At 56.5% G+C, this 27,091-nt stretch overlaps 1 protein-coding gene across 1 annotated transcript; it reads left to right on the top strand.

Annotated features, from left to right (window-relative positions):
• Window positions 1-10,350: 10,350 nt before the first annotated feature.
• On the top strand, window positions 10,351-24,643 carry RNASET2 (ribonuclease T2). The gene is made up of 10 exons (XM_090280077.1): window positions 10,351-10,460; window positions 10,769-10,868; window positions 13,040-13,100; window positions 15,638-15,693; window positions 16,876-16,933; window positions 17,866-17,936; window positions 20,913-21,026; window positions 22,904-22,949; window positions 23,314-23,388; window positions 24,258-24,643. The coding sequence occupies exons 2-10, from the start codon at window positions 10,780-10,782 to the stop codon at window positions 24,447-24,449; spliced, it is 762 nt and encodes a 253-aa protein (XP_090136203.1). The 5' UTR covers window positions 10,351-10,460; window positions 10,769-10,779; the 3' UTR covers window positions 24,450-24,643.
• The last annotated feature ends 2,448 nt before the right edge of the window (window positions 24,644-27,091 follow it).

Raw genomic sequence — 27,091 nt, 5'->3', positions numbered from 1 at the left:
GGGGCGCTGACCCACACACACAGTTGAAAATTTGGGTATAAGTTTTGACTTCCCCAGAACTTAACTACTAATTGGCTGCTGTGCACCAAAAGCCTTACTGATAACATAAAATTGATTGCCATATATTTTTGTATATTACATGGAGTATAGACTGTGTTCTTACAATAAAGTTAGAGAAAAAAAATGCTAAGAAAATCATCTGGAAGGGAAAATACATTCACAGTCTATTGAAAAAGCCTGCCTAAAAGTGGACCCACGCAGTTCAGAGCGCATTGTTCAAAGGCGAAGAGATCGCCACAACAGCCCTGGCCGACATCCACCCTCACAGGAAGTCACACGTTTTTCCTGGGGGGAGAACCTCTGGGACCTACTCTCTCACAGTGACGGCTACCCTCTCCCAGTGACAGCCAGTCCAGTGCTGCGAACCCCAGTCAGCAGGCCGCGCGTTTCCATCGGGTGAGGTCTGAAGTGCAGGAGCGGCAGCAGCTCCCGCAGAACCCAAGACGTCCCACTTCCAGGGGAGCAGCGGGAGGCTGGCTGGGGGCAGCGGGCCTCCTGGTGTTCTCAGCCCACGGGACGCGGCCCGTGGCCGCCGACCTCTGCGCACGTCTAGGCTCTGGCCCTGCTGGGCTGGCAGGATGCAGCCTCCCCCGCAGCCCACGTTGCCCTCTTGGGCCCCCGCCCTGACTGATGCCATGTCTCGTTAACAGACAGGCGCAGCAGTTAGTATCAGTGACGCGCCCAGTGACCACCCACAACCCAGCCTTCTCCAGCTGCGGTGACGGCCAAGGCGCGATGAAGCCGGTGTGAGCTAATTAAGACAAGCTGAGTCCTCTCCACGTCAGTCCTGCCAACTCTTCTGTGGCTTAATTAGCTTCCCAGGCCGAAGCCAGCCCCAGGGGAAGGGGAAATTACCGTAATGACCGCAGTGACATCTGCATGTAGACTAACTGGAGTCCCCTTTTTAATCTGTGGCCAATTAAATGCTTGCAGAGAGATTAGAGGGAGCTGCACAGATACTTGAAAATACGATAAAATAAGAAGGCCCTTTCATCCTACATTTATTTGTAAATGTCAGCATGAATTCATGATGTATTTTCCTTCAAAAAAAAACCGGACAAAACAACATATTCCGTAGCTTTGGCGAGGCCCGAAGCAGACAGTAACCGTAGCAATAAGCACAAACACAAACCTCCACGAACAGGCACCAGGGTCCCTTTAACAAAACCAGGCAGGAGCAGCAATGTGGGTATTGACTGACATGGAATTTGAGGCAAACATGATAATAAAAAAAGGGTCTTTTTTCATTATAAAAAGGAAATTTTACCAAAAAACCTGGATGGAGTTAGAGTGCCAAACAACCCAAAAGCAAAATACACAGACGGGCTGGCCCACGGCCAGGGTGCGCCGTGGGCGAGCTGCACACTTCCTGTGGCGTCGGGTCGGGGGTTCAAGTCCAGTCATCTGTCCCCAACGTTGTGGCTGAGCTTGGCCTCAGGGGCCGCCACGCTGATCCATCCATTGTCAGTTTCCCCCGGCTTTTCCTCCAATGGCTTAGCTTCTGCTGATGATCAAGGCCCAGAATCGTTACGGGTGGGGGATTGTGAAATTGTCGGCAGCCGTCCATCTCGAGAGACGATGGTGTAGCTTCTTAAGAGTCTATCTGCACCGCCGAGAATGGCTGTGCAGTCCGACTCGGGAGTGACACGGTATCTGTCTCCTCCCGTGTTGAATCTGTAGCTATTGTGAAATGGTACTATTGTAATAATACTATCATTCTGTCTTCTTTTTAAAAAGATTGTATTGTATCTATTTATTTGTTTGTTTTAGAGAAGGGGGAAGCGGGGAGAAAGGAGGGAGAGAAACATCCCTCTGTTGCCTCTCGTTCGCGCCCTGACTGGGGACCAAACTGGTGACCTGCGACTTTGCAGGACAACAGCCAACCCACTGAGCCACATCAGTCAGGGTCCTTCTCCATTTTTCAGCTGGAATTCCACAGAGGAGGACTCCTCCTCATCAGTTATCTGATGGGCCCAAGTGCATCATGCAGGAAGGGAAGGATGAAGGACTCACCACCTTTCAGAAGAAGGAGCGCTGGTCCCCTTGCCGCCCCTGCGGGTGACCAATGAGGATTGTTTTCAGAGGTGGGGCGAGTCATTATGTCTTTATGGACTGTAACATATTTAATGACTTTCAACCTCTGTAGTTATTATTCCTTTGATGCTCAAAGCACGTTTAATTTTGCCGCTGGGAGCCGCGCCAGTCTGCTCCCGCGTCCCTCTGATGTGGCCCAGCGGTGTGGACAGCCCGCTGCTTTCTGCTGTGACAGCAATTCCCAGCTCAGAGGGAGCCTGGGCTTCTCCAGACCTGGCAGCGGCCGCTCCTCGGGGGCCTGGTTCCTGTTAGTGAGCTTTGCGGTCAGAGGCGCAGTCCTGGTGCCGCTGGCACCCAGCGGGTCCCCATGGCGTGACCGGGGCTTTTCAGAGGTGCGAACTGGGTAGTAAGGCTTTCCGTTTGGCTGTTCTGTTCTTTTTTTCTTTCTTTTTGCAGAAAACATATCATGAGTTCCTACTGAGATTTGCAATTCAAATTTAGCATGACAGGACTTTTACTTTGTTTTTAGTGTATTTCTGGATTTCTTTTTTATTTTTGCATTGTCTTTCTCTTGTGCTAAAAACAACCCTAGTTTCATCAATACCATTCCTTATTTGCTTTGTGTTTTAATTTATTTACTTTTCCAACAACAATATTATGTAATGACTAACAAAACAGAACCTGAGAAGCACTTACGCCTCCTCGGCCACCCTCTCAGCCTTAGGGTGTGCGCCCACATTCTCTCACCTGCCTTTCGATTGTTAGGAGTTGCCTTTTCCAGAGCTAAATTGTGCTTCATAATTACGTAAAGCATTTGCACTGTTCAAAGTTAAGTCCACGAAACAATTGCTCTCCGAGAACTCTGGCTTCCACCCTGTTCCTTTCGTTAGTTCCCTCCACGGACATCCACTGTCCCCGTGACCAGGGCTGTGGGACAAAGGACATGAGCCTGACAGTGTGTACGCCGTGTGTCATTCTCACTGATTTCGAGGGTCATCAGGTCAGACGGGCCACAGCAGGAGGAGCTGCCTGTGGTCTGTGGTGTCAGGGCCACTGTGGGAAGGGCACCTGCAGGCGGGGCTGCACGCTCGGCCCCTCTGAGCACCTGCCCACGAGCCTCTGCCTGCCCAGGGTCTCCTCACAGGGACCGCCCTGAGACGAGAGAGAGGAAGCCGGAGGAGGCCAAGCCACCTCGGCAGACACACAGCGTCCCCCGCTGCACCCTTCTGGGCGGGGGCCAGCCGCCCATCCCGGTTACGGAGAGAGGCCTCCCCGTCTTGGTGGAACAGGCAGGGCTCGGGAGGGGTCCCTGGGCTGGAAGGATGCGGTGCCACTTTGGGGAAGAAGGAAGTACCACAGCATTTCAGTGAGGTGTTGCTTTGGCCTTCCATTCTAAGAGCTTAAAGACAGGCTGAGGACTGGAAGGCTCCCCCGCAGCGTGGATCTGGGCGGGTGGGTGGCCTGGGGACGTGGGGACCCACAAAAGGGGAACTGAGGCCGGAAGAGAGAACTGAGAAGGAGAACTGAGCCCACCCCCCGCAGGAGGCCCATCTTTCTCCATTTGCTTTGGGGGAAGAGGAAGTTCATTGCTGTTTGAAGGAGTGGAGATTCGTTTAAACCGAGTTGTAAATGCTTCTACGGAAGGGACAGCTGTCCTTACGGGACTTACAGGAGAGCAAGCACGAGATTCCCTTTGCAGGCGGCCTGCCGTGTAACGGCGGGGCTGCCTCTGCCCGGCTCCCTGAGAGGCTCTCTCTGGGACGAGGTGGGGTGGGCGGCCCAGACGCGCTCCGGGCCCTCTCCTAGGCGCCCACGGCCACGGCAGGCAGTGAGGACGGCTCTTCTGCCAGCACTCTTTCCAGCATATTTGGGCATTAGTTCTTTGTTGTTGTTTTTTAAAGATTTCATTTATTTGTTACTTCGGGAGAGGGGAGGGGAGGGAGAAACAGGGAGAGAAACATCGACTGGTTGCCTCTCGCAAGCCCCCAACCAGCAACCTGGCCCACAACCCAGGCCTGTGCCCTGACTGGGAATCAAACCGGTGACCCTTTGGTTCACAGGCCGGAGCTCCATCCACTGCACCCACCAGCCAGGGCTGGTTCTTTGTATTTACATCGGCTGTGAAACACTATCACCCAAGCCTCAATGTCTATAGACCACCTACTACGTTAACTGTTAATGTGATATTCAACCATCATGCATAAAGCAGAGTGCTTCTCTAAAGAAAAGCAGTTTGGTCGTGTAATAAAGCCTCAGCAGTCTACTTATTTTTTAAGATCAATAATTTTCAAAAACTGTCCATGGAAACAGCCTGATACCACGCAGGAGTGTGCCTGAGGGTGGGGGTGTGCACACACGTGCCCTGCCTGAGTGTGAGCTCGTTTTCCTCTTTCCCTTTCGTGAAGCCTTTTATGCTCGGAGTCAGGGATAGACTTTGTAGGCAAACATTTGGAGATGATTCATTGGCCTTGAGTTCTAAAACTTGTCATCGAAGAGTGAAGGTAAGCAAGCCCTGGCTGGCGTGGCTCAGCTGGTTGGAGCGTCATCCCAGGCACTGAAAGGCTGCTGTTCAGTTCCCCGTCAGGGCGCACACCTAGGCTGCGGGTTCGATCCCCCAGTCGGGGCGCGTGCTGGAGGCAACCAATCGATGTCCCTCTGTCTCTCTCTCTCTCGTATAATATGCCTTTAAAAAAAGTGAAGGTAATAAGTCCCTTTATTTCCCATTTCAGAATATCATGCTGTTGGGTTGATTTAGTCTTACTCTCTATTCAAAAAATGTTTATTCCCTGTGGTTCTAACTATGAAAGTGACATCTTCAGGAAGAATTACACTGTGAAACACACTTGAGTGGCCTTTTTCTGTCCCTTTTCTGCCCGTTTGGTCAGAGCCACAGCTCAGAATAAAACAGTTTTGCAAAATGGGTACCACGCAGGCAGGTGCTACACATAAAAAGGGGAAGGTCAGAGGCAAAGCACCCAGGGCATGCCCTAACTTTCTCTGAGTAAAAGTAATGTAGAAGGCAAAGGCGTTTTGAAGGGAACAGTCACAGAAGCATGACCAAGCTCCCTGGGGCTTGAGAATTCTACAGGGATGCAACAGTCACTCCCGTCACACCTTTAACACACGAGTCTAGAACCAGACCCCCGCCAGGCTCGGGCCAGAGGCAGAACCCCCCGGCTTCCCACCCAAAGCCCTCGCTTTCCGCCGCGGCCACCGAGTGCCCACAGGCTCCGTGGTCCGAGACGAGGCAGCAGGCAGCCCCCGGCGGGCGCGCTCCCGGACGACGGGCGCACGCTGAGCCCCGGCTGCCACGTCCTCTTCCGATCACCACGGCGCACGCCTAGAAAGTGGCGCAGTCCTCCTCTGCACACGGGTAAGCCGGTGCTTAGAGCACCCAATAGCTTACCGGGGTGACCCAGGCGACAGGCCGGAGACTCTGAACTCACACCCAGACAGTCGACCCTCCGCTGGGCCGCTCGGGTTCTCACCGGACAACCAGACCCAGAGCCCTGGTGCCCCTGAGCCTCCTCTGGTCGGGGCAGGGCTGTGGGTTTGGGGACTGCCAGTGTGTGGGAGCCTTGAACCCGGTCAGCAAGCGCCCTGCCTCAGCTGCCCCTGGCCGTGACCCTGCAGGGGCCCAGAGGCTGCCTCCTGGAGAGCGAACACGAGATTGGGGGGAGGGGGGGTCTCACAAGCCTGCACTGTTGGGCTGCTCAGCTGTTCCTCAGCTGACAGCTGCTGTTTATTAGTTGCATCTGACGGGTTCCCCGCGGCAGGTGCTGCCCGCCCACACGCAGCGTGGCCAGAGCCGGTGCTGCCCCCGTGGTTCCTGCCACTCTGCCCCCGCCCTCGGGGAAGCGCAGGGCCCCCCCTCCCAGAACACCCTTGCCCTCGCTTCTGCCCTTGAGTTTGCCAAGGTCCTATTCCTGCCTCCTCGTTCAGGGTAGGCCGTCACCCCCGCCAGGCGCTTGCTCTCATTCCCCACCGGCCCCCGAAGTTCGCCCTGCGGCTGCAACGCCCCCACTCGGAGGAGAAGATTGTCCGCTCCGCTGATGCACAGCCACATGACCTGTTTTGGCCGAAAGAATCCAAGGGAAGGCCAGACATCGGACGCCCAGTGTCCAGGGCCGTGGGCGGCTGGCTGTGCCACTGCTGTCATCAGAGGTGGGTGTCATTCCCATTCCTTCAGCCCAGAGTGAAGAGGGCTTTCTGCCTGGGAGCCGGGAAACTTACCCCCAGGTTTCTCCCACCTCCTGCATAGGGGAGCCTCGTCCCTGGTCCCTGTGACAGCTGCCCAGGTGCCAGAGCCTTCATTCCAGCACCTTAGCCTCTGCCTCAGCGGCTCCTTTTCCCTGCCCGCCCCCCCTTTTGTCTCGTGTGAACATGTGTTCTACACTCACTCTGCAGGGGCTTGTTTAGGATCTTGCTAGGACAGCATTGAAAAAGATGACCGCCCAGGTCCAATCCAGGTTTGGGGGATGAAAACAAACACCTTGGCGGCCCCCCTCTGAGATCTGAAAGGCCGAATCACGAATGCAAAATGCCTAGTTATTCAGAGGAAGGAAGAAGTTCAAGGAGCCTGGAGAGGGCCTGAGCTGAATCCTCACCCGCTTCCTGGTCCACACATTGCCTGGGGGAGGGGGAACAGTAAATGCGGGGAACACAGCTCTCCAGCTCTCAGTGACCTGACCAAAGCGTGGGACACCAATCTCAGGTCAACAGAACTTTCCAGGCTGCAGGGTGGAAAAGGGAGAGACTTAATTCAGGTGACAGTTTGCAGAACAAGGAAACGCAGTCTCTGGAGGAAACAAAGCTGCCCTTAGTGGAGACACTGGGGAGGCTGCTCTTTCTAGGGTTCTCTCCCTGGTTCCTGATTGGTCCGTTGTTATGCAAATGAGAAGCCCAAATTTGCACCATCTGATGGCTCAAAATATCACTATCCTGATTGGTTGGCATCATACATTCTCAATAGTCATTATTGTGCCTGAAAAGGGGGCCACATTCTAAACCTGACAAGCTCAGGGAGACCTGCATGGTGGCCCTACAAACTCAGAGACCCAAAGTAACCGCATGGATTGGCCTGCAGCTAAAACTTCTTAACCAAAAATGAGTCATGGCGGGCAGTCACGTCCTAGGCCGGTATCTTCCCTGACAAAGGTCAGTCTTTACCTCGAGCCTGTCTAGTGTCCTTTTGCATCTAAGATAACATACCTTTGGAACGTCAGAGCAATCACCCTTTTCCAGACCCTTCCGGCCACCATCTCCCACTGAACAGGAGGCCACAAGCCCCTCATTGGTACCTCGTTCCCAGAATGCCATCTCTGTGCGCTGGAAACGTTACCTGTCACCTGTCCTGTCCCCACCGATGTATGAGAAGGAAGAGTGTCTGCATTCTGCTCTTTATCCAGCCTCAGAGGGTCCCCGCTCTGCTTTCTCCCGCCTCCCTCACCTACCACCGACGGACTTCATGGAAGCCCCCTTTCAGCCTCTTCCACTGATTGTAACATGTGAGCTAAGGCGCAAACTGCCGTCCCATGGAGCGTTCTCCAGGTCTGCTGAGGTTTTGCTTCCCGGACATTGTCGTCAGTTTGGCTCAAATAAACTCACAAAAATTCTTACGGGTTTGGACGTTCCTCCCGTTCGTTGACCACTCTGACTGGTCCATACAGAGGCGCAGGCTTGCCTCAGGGAAAACATTCTGGGACCTCCTCACCCATCTTTCCACACCCAGTTCTTCTAACTTTGTTTACTTCTCTCTACAAGAAGCATTTTTGCATAACCCTTGAGAGGCCTGCAGATCTTAAGGTCAAGGGTTTTCCTGTTGCAAGTGTCCCTTTCCCCTGCGGTGATCCTCTTGAGTAAAGCCTCCCCTAAATCGAGATCTGACTTTTATTTGGTGGTGGTCCAGAAAGGCTTCCTGTAGAAGGAGGCACTTAAACACGTGGGCTGTGGTTTGAGGGAGAACTGGAATGAAGGGATTATGAGAGGTAGCTTTGTTTTAAAAAATGAATGTTTTTTAGCCTAAAAGAAAAGAGAAGAAAGAGGACAGAATTGTGAAGCATGCCTAGTTATTCAGAGGACGGAAGAAGTTAAAGGAACCAGAAAGGAACATAGAAGCAGTGGGATCAACTGGGAGGTGAGTGTGACCCAAGAAGATCGCGGGGGAGCAGTTCACAAGTTCTGCTGGCGGATCTATTTTATTGAGCACCTACTGGTCGCCATCCTCTTTACTAGGCAGTGGGGACTCAGGTGGGCAACGTGACCATGGCCTGGCCTTGCAGTCTAGAGGGAAAGACAGATATTTACAAAATAATGTCTATGTTAGAAACATCCAAACCTATAGAGAATTTTATAAGAACTTGAGCCAAAATGGATGATGTTGCAGGGAAGCAGGATCTCAAATGTTCCTGAGAATGAATTTTGCAGTTTCTTTTATGCATTTAGAATTGAGGAGAAAAGGCAGGGAAGGTGAGTGGAGGGGAGAGAAAGCCGGGTGGGGTTTGGGTGGCAGGATGATGAAGATTGCATGCTCCCCTACGGAGTCCGGAAAAGACCATTACCTCTGGCTTTCAAAAGCAGTTACAGGCCTGGGGTGTGTCTACCCACCATGACCTGACCAGTGAGGAATTTATGATCAGATCACCCTGTGACGCGGCTTTTGGTTAGATTTATTACGGCGCCCTCTTTTGATGGGGGACTCACACGTGGGAAAAAATTCAGTTTCAGGTATGTAATCACTAGTAAAGGTAGTAATCAATGCTCGGAAAAGCTTCTGTTCCTGGAACTGCGGGTGTGACCCACCTGTGTGCCCCAGGAGGGCTGCACGCCATCTAGATGGCCTCTGAGCCACTCTGCTCCACCGTGTCTCCGCCCAGGACACAGATGGAAGATGCTGTGGCTTTTATCTGATTGACTTTTCCCCGAATTCCAAACCCCTGCCCTACACTGTTCTCCTTACAGAAAGGGTCAGTTTCTAGGGAATTTAAGAAGGTCTGTTAGGGCACAAACACACTGTCTCCTCAGATCAGCGGCCGTCTGAATAAAGCGCCCGTAAAGATTCAGTCCGTGTCTGCTGACTGGCTCTGGTGGGTGACAGGCAGCGCGTCTTCCCCCACAGTAATCGCGCCTTTATTTAAAACGGTGCGTGCTAAGCAGGCTTCAGCCAGGGGACATGCTTCCAGCACATGATAGTCGGGCCGTCCTGGGTGGCAGAGGGCCCTGCGGAAGCTGTGCAGTTTTTACTCACAACGCAGATAGGAATGGGCATTGAGTAGGTGGGCGTGTGGGTACTGGGGGGATGGCGGAGTGGGGCATCCCAGCAGAGAAATGGCTGAGGGAGGGGAAGGGCATCGTTTGTGGGCGCAGCCCCGGGTTGGGAGTGCGCTTCCAGGGATGCAACGCAGAGCTGGTGCGGCCCGGAGCGCGCTGAGCATGTCAGTGCTCATCCAAAGATGGATGACGGGCCCCGAACGTTATTCCACGGGAGCGGCCTGATCAGATCAGCTCTCACGTTAGAGCCCGCCGTGGGCCGCAGCGTGGAGGGCACTGGCGATCTCCGAGGGCGCGGGGTCTGAGGAGCCGGAAGGGGGGATGCGGACGGTAAAGGCCTCCGCAGCAGGCGGCAAAGCGGAGGGCAGCTGTCCTGGGGGCGTGGCCTCCCTCCCTCCCTCCCCCAGCTTCGGGGGGGGGGGGGGTCGCACCTCCTGTTCTTAGGCTCATTGGGTGCTGGCTGGGGTGCGGCCACCGGCCGCCGGCTTGCCTTCCCTGTGGCTGTCCTCGGAGCAGGCTGACGGCGCTGGGGCGCAGGGAGCGGCCTGGGGAGCGGCCTGAGCCCTGCTGTCTGGCGCGCTCTCCAGGGACCCTGAGCGCTGCACACAGTGGGGACCTTGCGCCTGGAGGTTACAGGCTGCGGCTCTGACGGGCCCTGCAGCTGGGAGGGCAGGGGACGCGCCACTGGGCCTGCCCAGCTCCGTTAAGGCCACAGCCGTGTTCGCTGCAGCGCAGGCACGGGGGTAGGCACACCGAGGACGTCAGGGAAGGTGGCGTGTAGACCTCACGGGCTGGGGACGCGAGTGGCGCAGGGCCAGGGCGAGAAGAAAGCCTCTGCCCGGGGGAACGCCGACAACCGCGCTGGGGGCGGGCCTGGGGCGGGGTCGCGGCAGAGGGGAGGGGCGTCCTGGGACGCGTCTGCTAGCCCTGCGCCGCGGGCGTCGGGGGCGTGCCCGCCTGCGGGGGCGGGGCAGGGGCGTGGCCGGGGCGGGGGCGGAAACACTCGGGCCTGCGGGCTGCAGCGGCTGGGACCTGGGGTGGCAGTGGGGGTCCCGGTGCGGCGCGCGCGGGGACTCGAGCACGTCTGGCTGGCTCCGGTGAGGCGGCGCGCAGTCTGGCGCTCGGGCGCTCCAGGGCGCCCCGGTGGTCGTCAGGCCGAGGGTGGGGGCGTGGGGCCCACTCGGGGTCCGGGTTCGCTCGGGGTCTGGGCCCGGGGTCCGCTCGGAGCCGTGGCTCAGGGTCCTGGTCGACGGAACGGCGCAGCTCGCCGGGCACTGGCCCAGTGCAGAGACGGGCTTAAGGAAATGGGTCCGTTTCAGGGACGCGCAGGGCTCCGCCTGGACACTGTGCGCCCGGCGTGCTTTGGAAGCCGAGCCTTTGTGGCCCTCCCCTGTCGCTCCCACAGGTTCCGGCGCGATGAAGCCTGCAGCACCTCGCTGCGCCCTCCTGTGCTCCCTCGGCCTCGCCTTCTGCTACCTGTGCTGCGCGCAGGGGCTCTGGAAGAGGTAGGTGAGCACCTGGGCTCGCGGTGCCCATCCCACTGGCTGTGCTGGGTTCCCTGGGTTTCCCGGGCGGACGGCGGGATCTGCAGCGTTCCAGCATCGGAGGGGGTCGTGCTGGGTAGACTCCGTGTGTCCCTGCGCTGAAATTCTCCCAGAGGCTGTCGTCGCACCTTTAGTTTAGATTCCAGTACACTGTTGGCCAAGTGGTGCTGGTTCCTCCTTTAAAGTTTCCTGACCAGCCCTTCCTCCCCCAACTTCTGTCCCGGGGACGAATCAGAGTCAGGGTGACCGGGCTTTGTTGTAGAGGATCCTCACTTGACTCGGTACAGGAAGCCATATTCGGCCGCCAGATTTGAACTTTTCCTTCTATTTTTATAAGAGTGATGATCACGTTAATAGAAGGATTTCATGCTTCCACAGCTGTGGGAAAAGGTGGGCTTCAACATTTTAATGAATGTTTTACTGAAACCATTGCTGTTTTATCATATATTTTTAAAGGTGACATTACGTTTCGGTTTTCCCAGAAAGCGTGTTTTCTGGGGCGCCACAGCTATTAGCTGGGGTTGGCCATCAGCTTGGGAGGCTCACCGGGGAGGTCGCGCGCGCAGTCTGGTTGAGTGTGGCCTTGGAGCTGCTGCGGCAGTGGGCTCCTCTGTAAAGCAGAGATAAAAACAGCACCCGCCCTCGCCCTGGGCGGGAGTCTCCGCTGGTTGGAGCATCATCCGTGCACCAGGGTGGAAGGGCAGGTTCGATCGCCCCCTCCCTTAGGGCACGAACGGGAGGCAGCTGATCCATGTTTCTCTTCCTCTCGCCCTTCCTCTCTCTCTAAAATCAATAAACGTATCCTCGGGTGAGGATTAAAAAGGAATATAAAGGTCCCTGCCCCTGCAGTGGGTGTGCGTAAAACACTGCCTGGACGAGGGTCATGGGTCACTGTCAGCTACAGACCGACATAAGTCACGCCCCTGCCTTCACTGGACAGCTGCCCTGACTGGGACAAAGCCATCCAGACCCTGGGGCTGCACAGGCCAGTGGGTGTTTCCCAAGATGGCTCAGCGGCGGCTCTCCCTCTGCTCAGCGGGTCCAGCAGCTTCTCCGTGGCTTTGGGAGGAAGCGGCTCTCCCCTCCCGTCGCTCTTTGCCTGGATTGTGGGCGGGGCTGTGCTAAGATGCTTTGATAGTCTTGGTCGTTTTACTGTAAACAGCAAACGGATGGCCTGGTCTCCTGGCCGTGGCCTAGCTGCAGCCTCAGCTCCCACCCGTGTAAAGTCAGGCTTTGCGTCCCGGGGGAAACAGTTTCTAACACTTTTTTACGCTGCGGTGCATATGGTTCTTCTACACTGAGCGCCTGCCTCGTCATTTCAGACTTAAAACCGAGGCTTCGCAGCCTCGTGGTTCTGTACGTGCTCAGCAGCACTCACTTTCCCACAAAACCAAAGGTGCGCGGACCTAGTCCCGACTCACCTGTGAATCCCGGGGTACAGACGTCCCGTTGCTGCCTCGTCTGTAGCCTGAGGGCTTCCGCAGGCCCTGTTCTGTCCCGTCTGCCTGCCTGTCTGCTGAGCCTGGCGAGTAGGGTTGGCGCGTCCTGCTGAGAGTCCGCGCGCGACAGCTCCCGCCTTCGCGCCCGGAAGGGGCGCCCTTGGTCAGGGGCCACCCAGCTGCAGAGAACGAGGGCAGCTGTGCCCCAATGGGGTGGGGATGGACGGACCTCAGGCTGCTTCAGGTCCTTTGCTGCCAAGCGAATGGGACAGTGGACTTTGCAGGGCCTGTGGGCTCACTGGGAGCCGCGGGGACCGGGTCTGCCATGGGCACCCTCAGGACAAAGGCGCTGTGGGCTCGTCCCTCACTCCCGGCCTCCACCGCCCCCACGGGTGGCCCTCCTGGCTTCCTGACCCAAACTTCAACCCCCTCCCCACCCTGGCCATGCCCCTCCGCTTCCTTAGTTACAGTCTTCACCACCTTTCACTGCAGGACCCGGAGAACGGGGCGTGGCCTCCGCGGGGGCGGGGGCGGGGCCCTGCTGGGGCGGGGGCCCTGTCCGCTGTAGCGCCTGGTCTGTAGCCGCCACTCAGTGTTCCTTCAAGGAATGAGGACATGACTGCATGGTGGATGGACTAATTTTTCTGTAGCTTTGAAAAAGTTCTTGAAAAATGAGTTTCTTGTCTTCCACAGTGGCGACCATGAGTGGAAAAAACTGATTATGGTTCACCAGTGGCCTGCGACAGTGTGCAAGGTGAGTGTGTCTGCCTTGGTGGCCTCGTGGACCCGGGGAGACCCCCCAAGGGAGGGGTTTATGTGACATCCGTCCCCAGGCGCAGGCTGCGATGGGCAGGACGCTTCCTCCCGGAGGGCCCCGCAGCAGGTTCCCAGGGGCCGTGACCCACACCGCAAACCGGGTGGCTCAGAATGTCAGAAATGTGTTTTCTTGATTCTGGAGGCTGCGGTCCGCAGCCAAGATGTTGGCAGGGTTGGCCCCTCTGGACGCTGCGGGCGACCCTTGTGTGCTTGGCTTGTAGACACGTCTCCTCAGGCTCTGCTCTGTGTCCCTGTGCCTTGTAAGGGCCCCAGAGAGTGGAATCAGAGCCTGTCCCAGCCTGGCCCCACACCACCTTAACTTGATGGCACCCGCAAAGTCCCTATTTCCAGATAAGGCCACGGTCACAGGTCCTGGGGGTGAGGTCACAGGTCCTGGGCATGAGGACCTCAGCCTGTCGTCACCAGGACAGGACTCAGCCACCACAGGGCTGACCTGGCTCCTCCCTCCATTTCTGCGAGTCTGATGGAAATGGGTCCCCGCAGACCATGGCCCCTTGGCTCTGCTCAGGACAGTGGCCCTTTGTCCCCCGAGGCTGGGCGTCCTATCTGTGCCTCTGTCCTTATGTGACTGCAGAGAGAGCCCTGTCTGAGATGGAGGGGCCCCTGCCCCAGCCTGCCCCCTGCAGGTCCTGCCCCCTGTCCTCCCTGGGGCGGTCTGCAGAGCCGGGGTTAATTGCCCCGACGCCTGAACTGCTGCACCCCGTTCCTGAGCTGTCCTTGATCATACGGATGGTGTTTCTGAAACTTTCGCTCAAGAATCTGAGTCCAAAGGGGCCTTTTTGTTGAGCTGCTGAGACCTGGAAGCAGCCAGTCACTGCCCTGTCATTGGCTCGCTCCTGACATTAAGGTCCCTCCAGCTTCCTCCCACCTCCTCGCTGACTGACTTTTCTGTTGGCCAGTGAAGATGAAGTATCACTTGTTACTCTTCGCCACGTGACCCAGAAACGTCTGTAACGACCCACATGCACTGTACAAGGCGGCTCGGTGCGGCCCTGCACACCACAGTCTCTGCCCTTTCGTCCTCCTCCCCCACCCGCGTGGTCTCTCTGCTCTGGGTGCCGGGAGGAGGGGGAGGGTGCAGCTGCCTGTCACCTGTGCCCAGTCTGGTTGGTGGCCCCGTCCTGGCTCTGGGCCATTCGTACAGGTGGCAGGAAGGACCTGTGTGTGGAGTAACACTGGAGGCTTTACCTTGGGGCAGGGGACAAGGTCCTCTGGAAGCTGAGGCAGTTCTGTGACAAGGGTGGGTGTGTGCAGGGAAGTGCCTTCCTGCCCTGAGGCTCTAGAACTGAGATCTGAGCACACTGTTTAGTGTTAGTGCGGTGTCATTACTAAGGGATTCATGTCCATCCGGAGCCCTGGGGCATCCGGGGTGCCTTTCCCCATGGGCGACGAGGGCCTCCAGGTGCCGGCACAGGTCTGTCCTCGGCCCTCAGCACAGCCCCCGGGGCGCCTGCTGGAATCCTTGCTGGTGGTGGAAGAAAGCTGCCCTGTGACCCCTGTCACCCCCGTAAAGGCTCCTCCGAGACACTGGACGAGGAGCCGGCAGCAGACCCAGCCTGACCCGCCTGCTCGGGGCTGGGGACCCTGGGGTCTCAGTGGCGGTGAAGTCCACAGCCTGCTGCTCTGACCCTGCCCTTGTCCCCTGCCCTTCCACCTGGTCATTCTGCAGCCTCCTCACACCAGATGTTTCGGTTACCTAACCAGGCCCTCCTTCGTGTCCAGACCAACCACGAAAGACGCTGTGTCCCCAAACGATGACTCGGAGAGGAAAGGACTGAGACTGGGAGCACACTGCCTTACCTGGCCCTTACCTGGCCCGTACCTGGCTCTCACCTGGCTCTCAGCTGGTCCTTTCTATTTGCATATCTCATTTCATAGTGAAAATATATTTCTTGATGGCTGTTTATTTTGGAAGAACTCCATTTTAGCTGGACAGTTTGGAGGTCCCTAAAAAGTGTTATACTGACAGGATTTTGTCTCTCTTATTATACACTCCTGTGCCCACCTTGGCGTTTTTGTGGCTCCAGATTCAACAACTCCAGTTTCGCTAATGTATGTGGACTTGGAGCCTGAATGAATGTGAGGCTAGTGGGGTGTCCTCAGCCTTTTGTTCTCATTATTTACAGTCATGTGACAGGAAAACTATTCATAGACAGGTAGGAGTGTTTCCATCAAACTGACTTAATTTACGAGCACATGAAAAAGAGCAAGAAGGGGTTTTTAATTCTGTCATTGCAACTGTGACCTCCAGCCCCATGCAGTTTCCTCATGAATATGTTGCTGGAATGAATTTATTGCCAATTCACACGAAATTTATTTTGTGTTAATTCTGTACTGGGTGTCACTGATATGCATCAAAAGAAAGAAGGGTTGCCAAGTGTATTTAAATAAGCAGTGAACCAATTATTTTCTGTATGTCTTTCTTTTTTCTTTCTTTTTTTTTTTTTTTTTTAGGAATTTGGAAAGGGCTGTAGGAACCCCCCTGACTACTGGACGATACACGGATTATGGCGAGTGCTCAGTGCGGCGAACACGTGACCCTCCGGGAGGCTGGCTCGGGGCAGACTCTAGCTTGAGTCCGTCCTAATTTATACTTGAGATTTTGTTAGGAGTTAATTTTAATGGATCCTACAGCTTATTCAGTAGATCAGATCCTCATTTGAAAATATCTTTAGTGTTTCTAGCATAATCCTAATTCTATTGTTGTTTAGTTCCATTTTAATATGCATTTAAGGATTCTAGGTATATTTTAGGATTATTTAATTTCAGTTTTCTCATTTCTTCTTTGGGGGGCAGTAAGTAAATACATATAATCCATATTGGACACACTTCACAGACGCCCAGATTTGTTTTTCTGTGTTTGCCCGTATTTTTGTTTACTTTATTCTTTTGCTTCTGGGCTTGTATTTGAGGTGCTAAATTGTGCCCGTGTGTATGCCCCATCAACTGACCTGTCTTGCTCCGCTGCTTGGGTGAGAGGAGGACCCTTCTGGTTTTTGCCGGCACACGTGTTCCTTGGGGACGGGGGTCAGCAGAAAGCAGATTAAGCCGGGGTCTGAGGACCCGGCCTCTAGCCCACCTTCCCCCAGGCTTGTCGGGGATCCACTGCTTTAGCGTGTGGGGCCCTGGCCTCCCGGGGTTGTCTGCTGCCTCTGCTGCCTTACCTGTGAGCGGCACTGACAGGGCACGGGGACGGCCCTGTCCCCATGGGAGTGGCGCTTGTTCCAGGTCAGGGATAGCTGTTGGCACAGGAAGCAGGACAGGGGTCTGGAGAGCAGATTTGGTGACCTCGTGGACTAAGCGGAACACGTAGACACATGGGACAGAATTACATGCAGACGGAGGGCCTGGTGGGGTAGAAAATCATCCCAGCTGATCAGGCGTCGTGACCCAGCCCTGAGCCCGTGTGTACATTGTGTCCTTAACCCTCCCCTCCCCTTAAAGGGGTAGAGCTGCTCCCTGGGACCCAGCCGGGACCCCGCTGCTGGAGCCCCACAGACGGGCCGGGAGCACCCCCTGCCGGGCGCCACTGATTGCAGCCATGCTGGTCAGTGCCTGAGCCTTTGTTAATGGCCTGCAGCGGCCCCACGGACAGCCCCTTTGTCCTCCGTAACCTTAGTGACAGTGTTTTCTCGTGCCCTTTGGAAGCCATCCCAACCAAGACTGAAATCTCTTTATTTTTTAATTTCAAGGGCCGACAAAGCCGAGGAGTGCAATCGCTCGTGGGCCTTTCATTTCGAGGAGATTAAGGTATGACCTTTTCCTGATGCTGCTCCCGCGGGGTGTTTTTTTATAAACGTGTTTAAATGAAGCCTTTCGGTCTAGTGGGAGGGTAGAAATGGAAGCATAAACTTGAACATGGTTCCTTTAACCAGGCTGTGGGGAGAGTGGGGGAGGACACCGACTGCCCAGCCCCGGCTGTGCTCCCCCTTCCCCCGGGCCCCCCCACGCCACACTCGCGGGAGGAGAGCTTGTGCGTGTGGTCGCCCGTGTGCTTTAGTTACTAGACGTTCCTTTTAGGGCAGTTTCAGAACCTTCAGAAAAGTTAGGTGGTTGCACTCCTGTGGCACATTTATTACGACCAGTGATCCAGTGCTGATACTTTGTTGCTAACTCGGGTTTATAGTTGACGTTAGGATCCTCCCTGTGTTGGACATTCTGTGGGTTTGGACAAGTGGATGGTGACCTTACCCGCCGTCACAATGTCCTACGGAGCAGTGGCACTTTCTAAAAGTGCTGAGCTCTGTCTAGTCACCCCCAGCCCCCTCTTCCCTGAGCCCTGGCAGCCACAGATCTTTTTTCGTCTCCATAATTCTGCCTTGGCCAGGATGTCCCAGAGTTGGCACCCTGCCGTCTGCAGCCTGTTCAGACTGGCTTTTTTCCCTTAGACATACGTGTGTAAGGCTCCTCCATGTCTTTTCATGGTTGGCAGTTCATTTCTTCTTTCAGTGCTGAATAGTATTCCATTGTCTGCATGGACCACAGCGCGTTTGTCCCGTCCCCTGTGGGAGCTTGTGTTTTCCAACATGCCCATGGTGACTCCGATTTCCCTCTTAGGTCCCGTACGTCTTGCCCACTTCATGCAAAGTAGGCACAGACTTGGAGCCGCACCCTCCTGAGGGTCACTGGTGACACAGGTGTCGCTGAGCACCAGCTAACCTAAATTCTTTCATCGCACGCAGGACCTTTTGCAAGACATGAGGATGTACTGGCCCGACATCATCCACTCGTCCGCCAATTACAGCGCTTTCTGGTAAGTTCCGACAGCGCTGCGAGCCTGATGCAGGTCGAGAGCCGGGCCGGTGCGCGGGGCCCCCGCCGCCCCCTCGCAGGCCGTCCCTGGCGCCCCCTCTCTCCGGTGGGTCAACGTGAGGGCACGTGGGACGTACTAGGGGAACTCGTTTTTAATCTTTATCTCATTCATTTCTTCATCTTAAACGTTTTTTCTGTGGAGGGTCACATGGCTCACATCTGTCAGAGGCCCTCACTCCAGATCAGAGAGCACAGAGTAGTTCTCAAGAAATTGTGCCGCTGTCTTGAAATAGAGCAAGAAAAACGAAGACATTACTGGGAAGAGGGGGTGGTGGTTCCAATGACTCAGAGAGGAAGGGGGAGGTGGCCACCCGGGCACAGGTCAGACCCCTTCCAGGTTAGCGGGAGCGGAGCCGGGGACGACAGAGCTGTGTGTCTCTCAGGGCAGCGTTGAAAGGCGTGGCTTCCGGAGAGGACAAAGTGAACATTCCTTTTCTGTGTATTTTTATTAACTGAAGAGGATTCTTCATTTTCTCCATCTCACTCCAACCTGTCCCTTTACCATTCAGATCACAGCTGATCAGATTTTGTCCAAAAAGGTTAGCTAACCTAAAATATTTTTAGGTAGAATTTTCAAGAAAAAAGTGAAGACCAGAAAAAAGGTTTTGAAAGAGAAAAGGAGTGAAAAGGACGTGGGAACTCACCAGGGTTCAGTGTGCGGCCGGGGGCTTGGGATCGCGGTCCTGGGTCTGGGGGTGGAAACCATCCCTTCAGCACAAAGGAGAAGCACGGGGAGCAGACTTGGGGGGCGGGGGATGAGCGGGTCAGGGCTCTCGGACCTGTTCTGGGCGGCCGGCATTGTGGGAATGGAAGCAGGAAAACCAGTGAAGAAACATTTAATAGCTTTTCCCGCGATGGTCCCGGGATGGTAACAGTATCTCAAGTAGAAAACTTCCGGTTGCAACAATGTTCCCCAATGGAGTCCGTCAGCTCGGTGCCACTTGGCTTAAAAACTAAATCCACAAACATACAAAGCATCTCTCCCATGGGCGGGGTCCTTGCAGATGGAACCAAAATAGTGTGGGCCACGTATGCACTCCTTTTTGTGCTGGGTAAAGGCAAAGGGGTTTCCTTTTTCAGGCGGGGTAGTTCAGTTACACACTTACAGCCTTTTGTTCTGTGACAAAGGTAAATATCACCCACCGATTAATATTCCTGCCCTCCAGAGCTCCTCCGTGCAAAGGGACGGGTGTGGAGACCGCCCATGTCACGCGGTTGTTCCTGTCTCCCCATTTGCCGCACGTGGGCCCAGCTGCCCAATCGCCTTTACTGCCAGGGGTCCCAGAGCGTCCCTGGGCCCCGCCGCTCGGCTCACCGTCAGCAGGGAGAGGCTGCCGTCAGAAATCTGTTCTGTCTGATGCCAGATGAGAATCAAGCACGCAGAGCAGACGGCCTTGGTATTGCTAGGTGCCCGGGACTGTTCCCTAAAACTAGCCTATCAGTGAGATTAGCCATATTGGGAAATACTGTGCCCCGTGTGGCGATGCAGCCTCCCTGGGGATGGTGTCCCTGGGCCTCGCGGTCGGTCCCTGAGGCAGCCCAGGCTGTCACAGAGGGTCACCCCGACATCGGCTCATGTGCCCTGTGTGGGGGCGGCGGAGGGGAGAGGACCACATGATGGTCACTTCTGATTGGCAACAGACAACTCTGTGTAACATGAAAAATGTCCAGTTCCAAAGGTGTGATTACATGTTTCAAATCACGCCGGGCTTGCTACTTGAGTACAGTTTCGTGCCCAGCACCTGCCGAGGTGAGCCTGCCCCAGTGGTCGTGGGCAACCCTGACCGTGTGCCTGAGCCCGGAGCGGTCTCTGCCGGCTCACCCCCGCTCCGGCGCCCTGGGGAGCGGGTCCCAGGGCTCTTGGGCCTTTTCACAGAAGCCAGAACAGCTACGCTTCAGGGACGTTTCCACTTGGGCGGGAGGACTCGTTTTCCACCCCTGAGAATAGAGAAAGGGACCACGTCATTTACCCTGGAAACGGAGAAGGAGGACGTTAGCTGTGCACCCGTTCCTGCCGCCTCGGGGTGGGCAGGTCGTGAACACTGGCTTTGGTGGGTTTCGGGGTGCATGCATGCACGTGCGGTGGCGTTTCTGAGGCGCGGCACGTGCGTGCTGCTCAGGAGAGCTGGTGGGGCTGTTTCTCATCAGAGCCTCGTGGGTTAGCCGCTGACGGTGGCCGGGCGCCGCTGTCCCTGCTGTGCGGTGGGTGCCGTGAGCTGTGACCGGCTCGTGGATTGGAGGCCGCCCAGCCGGAGGGTCCCGGCCGGGAAGTCCGGGTGGCATCCGAACATGGGCTTCTGCGAGGTGCCCCGCTCACCCCTCTGAGCCTCGGCTCCCCGTTTCTAAACCAGCCATGGCGGTTTCGTGTCGCGGAGACGTGAGAATGAAGGGGGTGAGTGCTGGGAGCGTCCGTCCCCACTGTGGAAAGCGTGATCATCAGTCACGGCCTTTTCCTGACGGCAGATGGCCGTGCGTTTGTAGACGCGGGGCAGGCCGCCGTGGGGCACGGAGGGAAAAGCTCTCACAGGGAGCAGGGCCCGGACCGGGGACAGGCCTCAGCGTGCCTTGGGGTTGGTGATCCTGCCGATCCTCGGACGGCCCCTAGAAGGGACTGCTCTGCGGGGCCCAGCTGTGAGGCCCGAGCCGGGGCAGGAGAGCCCCTGCCGTGGGCGGGCGGGCTGCCGCGGGGCCTTCCCTCCGGCTCGGCCCGGCCGAGTCCGTGGTGGAGAGAGGCCGCGCTGCGGCCACTGGGCTGTGTTCCGGGCCGGGCCGGGGGCGCAGGGGTAGGTCGGTGCCCGGGTGGCAAATAAGGGCGTGTGCGCCCCATCCCTGCCCCGGCACGGGGGCACCCTGTGAGCCTCTCCATTGTGCTGCGGCATCGTGACTTGTCCGCCGGCGGCGCTGTCACACCTCACAGGGGCCACGAGTGGCGGAAGCACGGGACCTGTGTCGCGCAGCTGGACGCCCTCAACTCCCAGAAGAAGTACTTCGGCGAGGCCCTGGACCTGTACGAGGGGCTCGCCCTGAACAGGTAGGCGCCCGCGTGTGCAGCCTCCCCTTCGCACCCGCCTCTCTCGGGTGTGACGCCCCCGTCACCGGGGTGAGCCTGGAGCCGCTCCCCGCGGGCCGCCACCCTCCTCCTGCGCCATGGACCCTGGACAGTGGCCAGTGCGTTGGTTCTAAGAAACACTCGGGTCTCCTGCCAGGCTTTTCCATGCCACATGCCACTCTGGGTCCCGGCAATGCAGAGTGGGCGCAGGGCCTTGGGCCGCCTCTCCAGGCGGGGACATCATCGGTTGGTGCGTCGGCCTGAGGAAGACGGGACCGGCCAGGGCGTGCCCCGTCCCCGTCTAGCCTCCGTTTCCAACAAAAGCACATTGAGTTAACAGGACAGCTTCTCTAAGGACCGACCAGCAGCAACCTCTGGGTCTTTGCCTCAATGCCCGGAATACGCAGGGAGAGCGGCGGGCCAGGCCCTGGAGCCCAGAAAGCGCCCCCACCCTTGGGATCCGGTCCCTGCCGCACCTGCCCGCCCCTCGCCTTGGCTCTGGGGTAGGGTGACGGGTCTCTGGTTCATGAGCCACCAAACTCAGAAACCATCCCCAAGGGGTCCTGCCGAAGGCTGGGCCCAACCCGCCCCTCGGCCTTAACGCTGAGAAGTGAAACCCTAACAGCCCTGGGCTGTATCTCCCTCTGTGTTGTGTATCTTTTTCTCAGGGACAAGCCTGTCAAATTACCATACGCTAGCAGGTTTTGGTGTTGTTTTATTCACTGTATAACATAAAAGTAGCAAACCTGAAAAGATTCCAGCTATCTTGAACCCACAAGATGAGCCGGGGGTTCATGCCAAACTCACCTGGACTCTGGAAAAGGTGCCGCGCGCGTGCGGGCTGCCTGCCATCCCCCCACTGTTTCTGTCTTCGCCTGGATTCCTGGCAACCCGAGTCGGGCGGGCTCCCCGCGCAGCGCAGCAGAATGGTTGCAGGCCACGGTGCCATGTCACTGTCTGATGGCCTCGTGGCGAAGGGCAGAAAGAAACTGGGTAACTTTATAACACCCTTTGTTTAATCCAGCACATTTAAACATTATCACCACAGCCCATAACAAATATATACATCTGAGAAATTTTGCCTCTGGGGCACGAAGTCTTTGAGGTTGGACATTTCTCCTACCCAGACAGGCAGCCCAGGGCAGACAGCCCAGGACAGGTTTGTTTTCTGGGCTCCAAGGGCTTTTCCTGCCCCGTCCTCCGCCCGCTTGCTCCAGGACCTCACAGCCCAGAGGCCACAGGGCCTAATGAGAGAGCCTGGCTTGTCAACACGGGGCCCCTTTGTTAGAAACCAGGGCTAAGAGGAGCTGCGCCCGCTCTGCGTGGCTCTGACCTGGGTCATCTAGAAGGCGTGTGGGGGCCAGAGGACATTTTTTGGCGCTATTAATGTGAGGATTTTTATTGTGCCTCCATCATGTGGTACGTGAATCAGTCGGTTCTCTGTAGGAGTCACCAGAGCCGGCGAAAACCAGGTGCTACGGGAAGCACGCACGGCTGCAGGCCTCAGCTGTGCTTGAAGGTTTGGCCGAGCGGGGTTCCCAGGACACGCCTGGAGCCCAGAGTTGATTGCGAACTGTCTGTCAGAGCAGGCCTGCTGACTGGGGGGCGGGGGTGCGTGTGTTGGGGGGCCCGGAGCCTGCTGGCAGCACCCGGAGCCGGGAGGAGAGCCCAGGTGCACGGCGCTGGGGTGCGGGCGGCCGCCTCAGCCCCTTCCTCGCTGTCCCCGTTCACGGGACAAAAAGCACACGCCTTTAAGAGCATCTTCATTTTTACCATGAAATGTAAATGTGATGTTTGAAAACGAGACAGGAACGTGGACCTTCGTTATAGAGCTAATTTTTTTTTACTTTCAATTTTAGCATATTCCTAAAATTGGGGATCGTACCGACTGGCAATTACTACCAGGTAAGTCTGGCTTTGAGCTGCTTGCCGACGCATCTCTTCTGGCCTGGGGACGCCTGGGAGCAACGCTCGGCTTTAGTGACCGTCACGGCGTTTTCTGCATCTGCCCCCCCAGGCTCTGGGTGCAGACGGGGGAGTGGGGCAGAGAGGAGTGTGTAACCGCGGGCCACTTCCTGTCCTTGGGTGGGTGTGGGGGTAGGGGCTCTTTCTTGGCACGTCCTGTCCCGTCTGCCAGCCAGGGCAGTGCTCAGCGAGGACACTGCTGTCAGCTGGGTTTGTGAGGACGTGAGCCAGGGTCACGTCTGCATAGACAGCTGCTAGATTTTCTCTGGGGAGTTTCATTTCTAATGCACTTTATTGATTTCAGGTTTCAGATATCAAAGATGCCCTTGCCAACGTGTATGGGGTCATACCGAAAATCCAGTGTCTCCCGCCAGAGCAGGTCAGAGGTGCTGCCTTGTTGACCTTCCTGTCCTTATGGAGAAGATGAGTTCCTCTTTGTGGGCAGCTCTGTGCTCACCACGGAGTTCCCGGGGCAGAGTTGCTTGTGTGCATGCACATGTGATACAGGCATGTGCTCACACATGTGGCATAGACATGCACACATGTAGCGGATGTGTGCATGTGTGGTCTGTGCACAATGTAGTGTGGCCATGTGCTCGCACATGTGTAGGCATGCATGCACATGTGTGTGGACACGTGCACACGTGTTGTGCTTGCATGTGCGCACACGTGGCGCCGGCCTGTGTGTGCTTGCTCAGCGTGAATACAGGCATGCACTGTGGGTGCGCTGTGTGTGTAGAAATCACCTTATTCTTTGGCTCCACGCCAGACAGGGTTTGTTTTCTTACAACTTACCCCTTCCCAGAATGCACCTGTTCCAGAAGGGCCAGCGGGGAGGCGACATTTCTGCAGTTTAACCTTTCTGAGTTGGAAACGTTTACACGATGAGTCTTAGTGATTCTGCCCATTTATAGACGCGTCATAGCCTCTTCCGTCAGCTGAGGGAGACTTGGTTCTCTCAGGATGAGGGTGTGGGCCGGTGTATCCAGAAAGCCACCTCCCCCGTGTCGCGCCCATGCCGTGGGCATGGCCTTGTCTGCCCTGCCTCCATGTGTGGGTGGGGACCTGCAGTCGCGGCTGCACTTGTGGCCCCTGGCCCGGGTCAGTGTGGGAGGAGGGCTTGTTCCTGGAGCCTAGATCCCAGGCTGGGAGCCACCTCTTGTTTAAGTTCAAAGTCACAATGGTCGTAGAGCTGGGATGATGATCCCGGGTTTGAATCCTAACATGTCTCTCATCGCTCGTGTCCAGGGAGAGGAGGTGCAGACCCTCGGTCAGATCGAGCTGTGCTTCACGAAGGACCTGCGGCTGCGGAACTGCACGGAGCCCGGGGAGTTCGCGGGCTACGGGCAGGGGGTGGGGCCGGTGGGGGCCCGGCAGGGCCTGGAGGTCTGCAAGGATGGCCCCGTCTTCTACCCCCCGCCCCCCGAGAGCCGTCCCTGAGGCCCACAGCTGGAAACACGCTGCATTTGAACAGGAAGAGACCTTCACAAAACGCCGCTTTTAAAAAGGCGCCTGCAGAGCGAAACCGCGTGCTGACAGTGGCCTGGGGCCCAGCCGGTTTTGCTTGGCTTTTCACGTCACGTCTGAGAGTGGGTTTTTGTAGCACATGGAATAAAGCTGTGTCTTCTCTTTTCCTCCTGCATTTACCTCTTTGTCGTCTTTGGGAGACGAGGCGGGCACCTTGGCGTTGGCAGACGGACGGCTGGCGTTCAGGAGGGCTCGCCACTGTCCCTCCAAGCACGCTGCCCTCGTGGCACGGGGTCATGTGGGCACCTGCTGTCAGGCTGGGGCAGCTCCACCTCCGGCCTCAGGGCTGACCCACCAGCGTCTCCCTCCACAGCCTGGCGTGGGTGCAGGCGTGTGCTCCGTGGTGCTCCGAGCGTGGCTGCGAGTCTCCCTCCTGGAGGAGACCCGGACGTGTTAGAAAGTGCCGGGCGGCTTTCTGCGCAGGCCCGGGCGCTGCCCTGCAAACTCAACCCGCAGGTCCGTTTCCGTAGGTTTCCCTCCCTTTCTGTCGGAAGACAGCCGGGGCCGCCGGTCCGTCCATCCTTGGAACCACTGGGAGCCAACGGGGCCCACCTCCAGTGCCCCTCCTTCGCTGCGTGGAGGACGTGGCTTTTCTTTTGAATGATGAGAGAGCCGGGCTCCCGGAGGCCGCTGCGTGCGTGGCCCCCCTGCTGTCCTGGGGCGTCATTTGTAAAGCGAGGACACCCCCACGGTCTGTGGTGTGGGTTTCCTGTGCGTCATGAAAACTGCCTTCCAGCCTTGTTGCTCCCGGCCCTCTGCGCTTTTTAAGGGTTTCTAGCTCCGTGGCTTAAAATGCGCCCCACCTGCTTCTCTAAGCTGTGTTGATACCTTATTTATTTAAAAAAAAATTAAATTAGACCTCCTGTTTGCCAGGCATTGAGCTAAGCATTTTAAAATATTTATTTATTTAATCCTCAGAACCATATTTTAAAAAAAAAATCCTATCTTAAAAAAAAAAAAAAGACCTGTTCCAATAATGTCCCCTTTATCCATAGGGGGCACATGCAAAGTCCCCCAGGGGACGCCTAAACCCATGGATTGTAACAAAGGCTGTACAGGGCGGGGCGAGAGGAGGTTTCCAGTTGTTCGTATGGAAAACGATATGATAATTAATAAATCACAACACAAGAATAAACTTTCACGTACTCACGACTGTAAACCTACTTGTCCCACCGGTACGCTGCTCTTCATACACCGTGAGTGGGGAGAGGAGTGGAGGGTGAATGGTGAGTAACAGAAACGACCTAACAGCTGATTTACGAGTAATCATGTCCCAGTCAGCTGCTGGGCTATCCGTCTACAGAAGTGGGGAGCTCCTCGTCTCGGGGTTAACGTGACACAGCTGTGGGCCCCACGGGCGGCGGTCCGCTGGCCACGGGGCAGCCTGCTCCTGCCGGTCACAGGTGATTCTAGTTCCCTTTATCCGTGAGCTTTATGCTCTGACGACAGCTTTCAAAAATAATTTGTGTTGTCACCTGCTTTCGGCACTGACTGCAGCAGGGGGACCAGGGCCTTGTGATCTCAGGGTCCCCGCGGGCCACTGGGCCGTGCCGGTGGCCTGGTGGTGTCACCAGAGATGGCCTCAGCCACCTCTCCGCTCCTGCCACCCTGTTCTCGGGAAGGGCAGGTGGTCCGAGGTGTCCCGTCTTCCCCGAGAGGCTGGGCTCCCCTTCTTGTCCCCTCCTGTCGAGGGACCGTGCGCCTGTGCACAGGGAGAAGAGGACGCAGGCGACTGAACTGGTTACTGGTCATGACTAGCACTTGTAACCTCAAAACTCAGGCTGAGCGGAGTCGGAAGTAGGGTGTCATCATTTCTTGGGAAATTGCTCTATGAAAACAAAAATCCTGTTCACAAACAGTGTGCTCACCAACAAGAGGCTCAGGACATGTGGCCGCCATTCCTTTGTTCATGCCGATGGTAGGGAACACGTCTGTTCACATATGCGGGGGGCGGGCACAAATGCAGGGTGCCGCTTGTGCGCACTAGGATGGAGCTTACGCCTGTATTATTATTGACTGAGTCGTCGTCGTCGGCAGCCGTCCGTCTCGAGAGACAATGGTGTAGCTTCTTAAGAGTCTATCTGCACCGCCGAGAATGGCTGTGCAGTCTGACTCGGGAGTGACACGGTATCTGTCTCCTCCCGTGTTGAATCGACATCTTGCGATGACGCTGGAGTGTCCTCTCCAGTGAAGCTGAAGCTACAGAGCCTGGGCAGGGTGATATGGAGGGTCTGCTGTTGCCCATGCAGCAGACCCCCCCTCTCTTCGCAGCTGAAGGATCCAAGGGAAAGACGGAGTCAATACAGATTGGCTTCAGGTGCGCCGCAGGAGTTGCCGGTGTTGACTACAACGTCAAAGCGCCTTAGGGACTCCGGCGTGTGTGAAAGTGGATACAGCTGGAAACCCTTCCGCAGCGCCCAGCGTGGGATTCAGGCCTTTTGCTCCCTCAGACAGGGGCCCCCTGTTATCCGCCAGAGCGTGCCCCCTGAGTTTTCTGAGTGAATGACGTTTGTGTCCTGAAGTGCCTGGCAGTGCTGACCGGCATCATCCTGAGG

The sequence above is a fragment of the Furipterus horrens genome, unplaced genomic scaffold (assembly GCF_987537825.1).
Source record: "Furipterus horrens unplaced genomic scaffold, mFurHor1.1.pri manual_scaffold_6, whole genome shotgun sequence".
Taxonomy (NCBI): domain Eukaryota; kingdom Metazoa; phylum Chordata; class Mammalia; order Chiroptera; family Furipteridae; genus Furipterus; species Furipterus horrens.
Note: the sequence above shows the minus strand (reverse complement) of the source record. Positions and strands in the feature narration are given on the sequence as shown.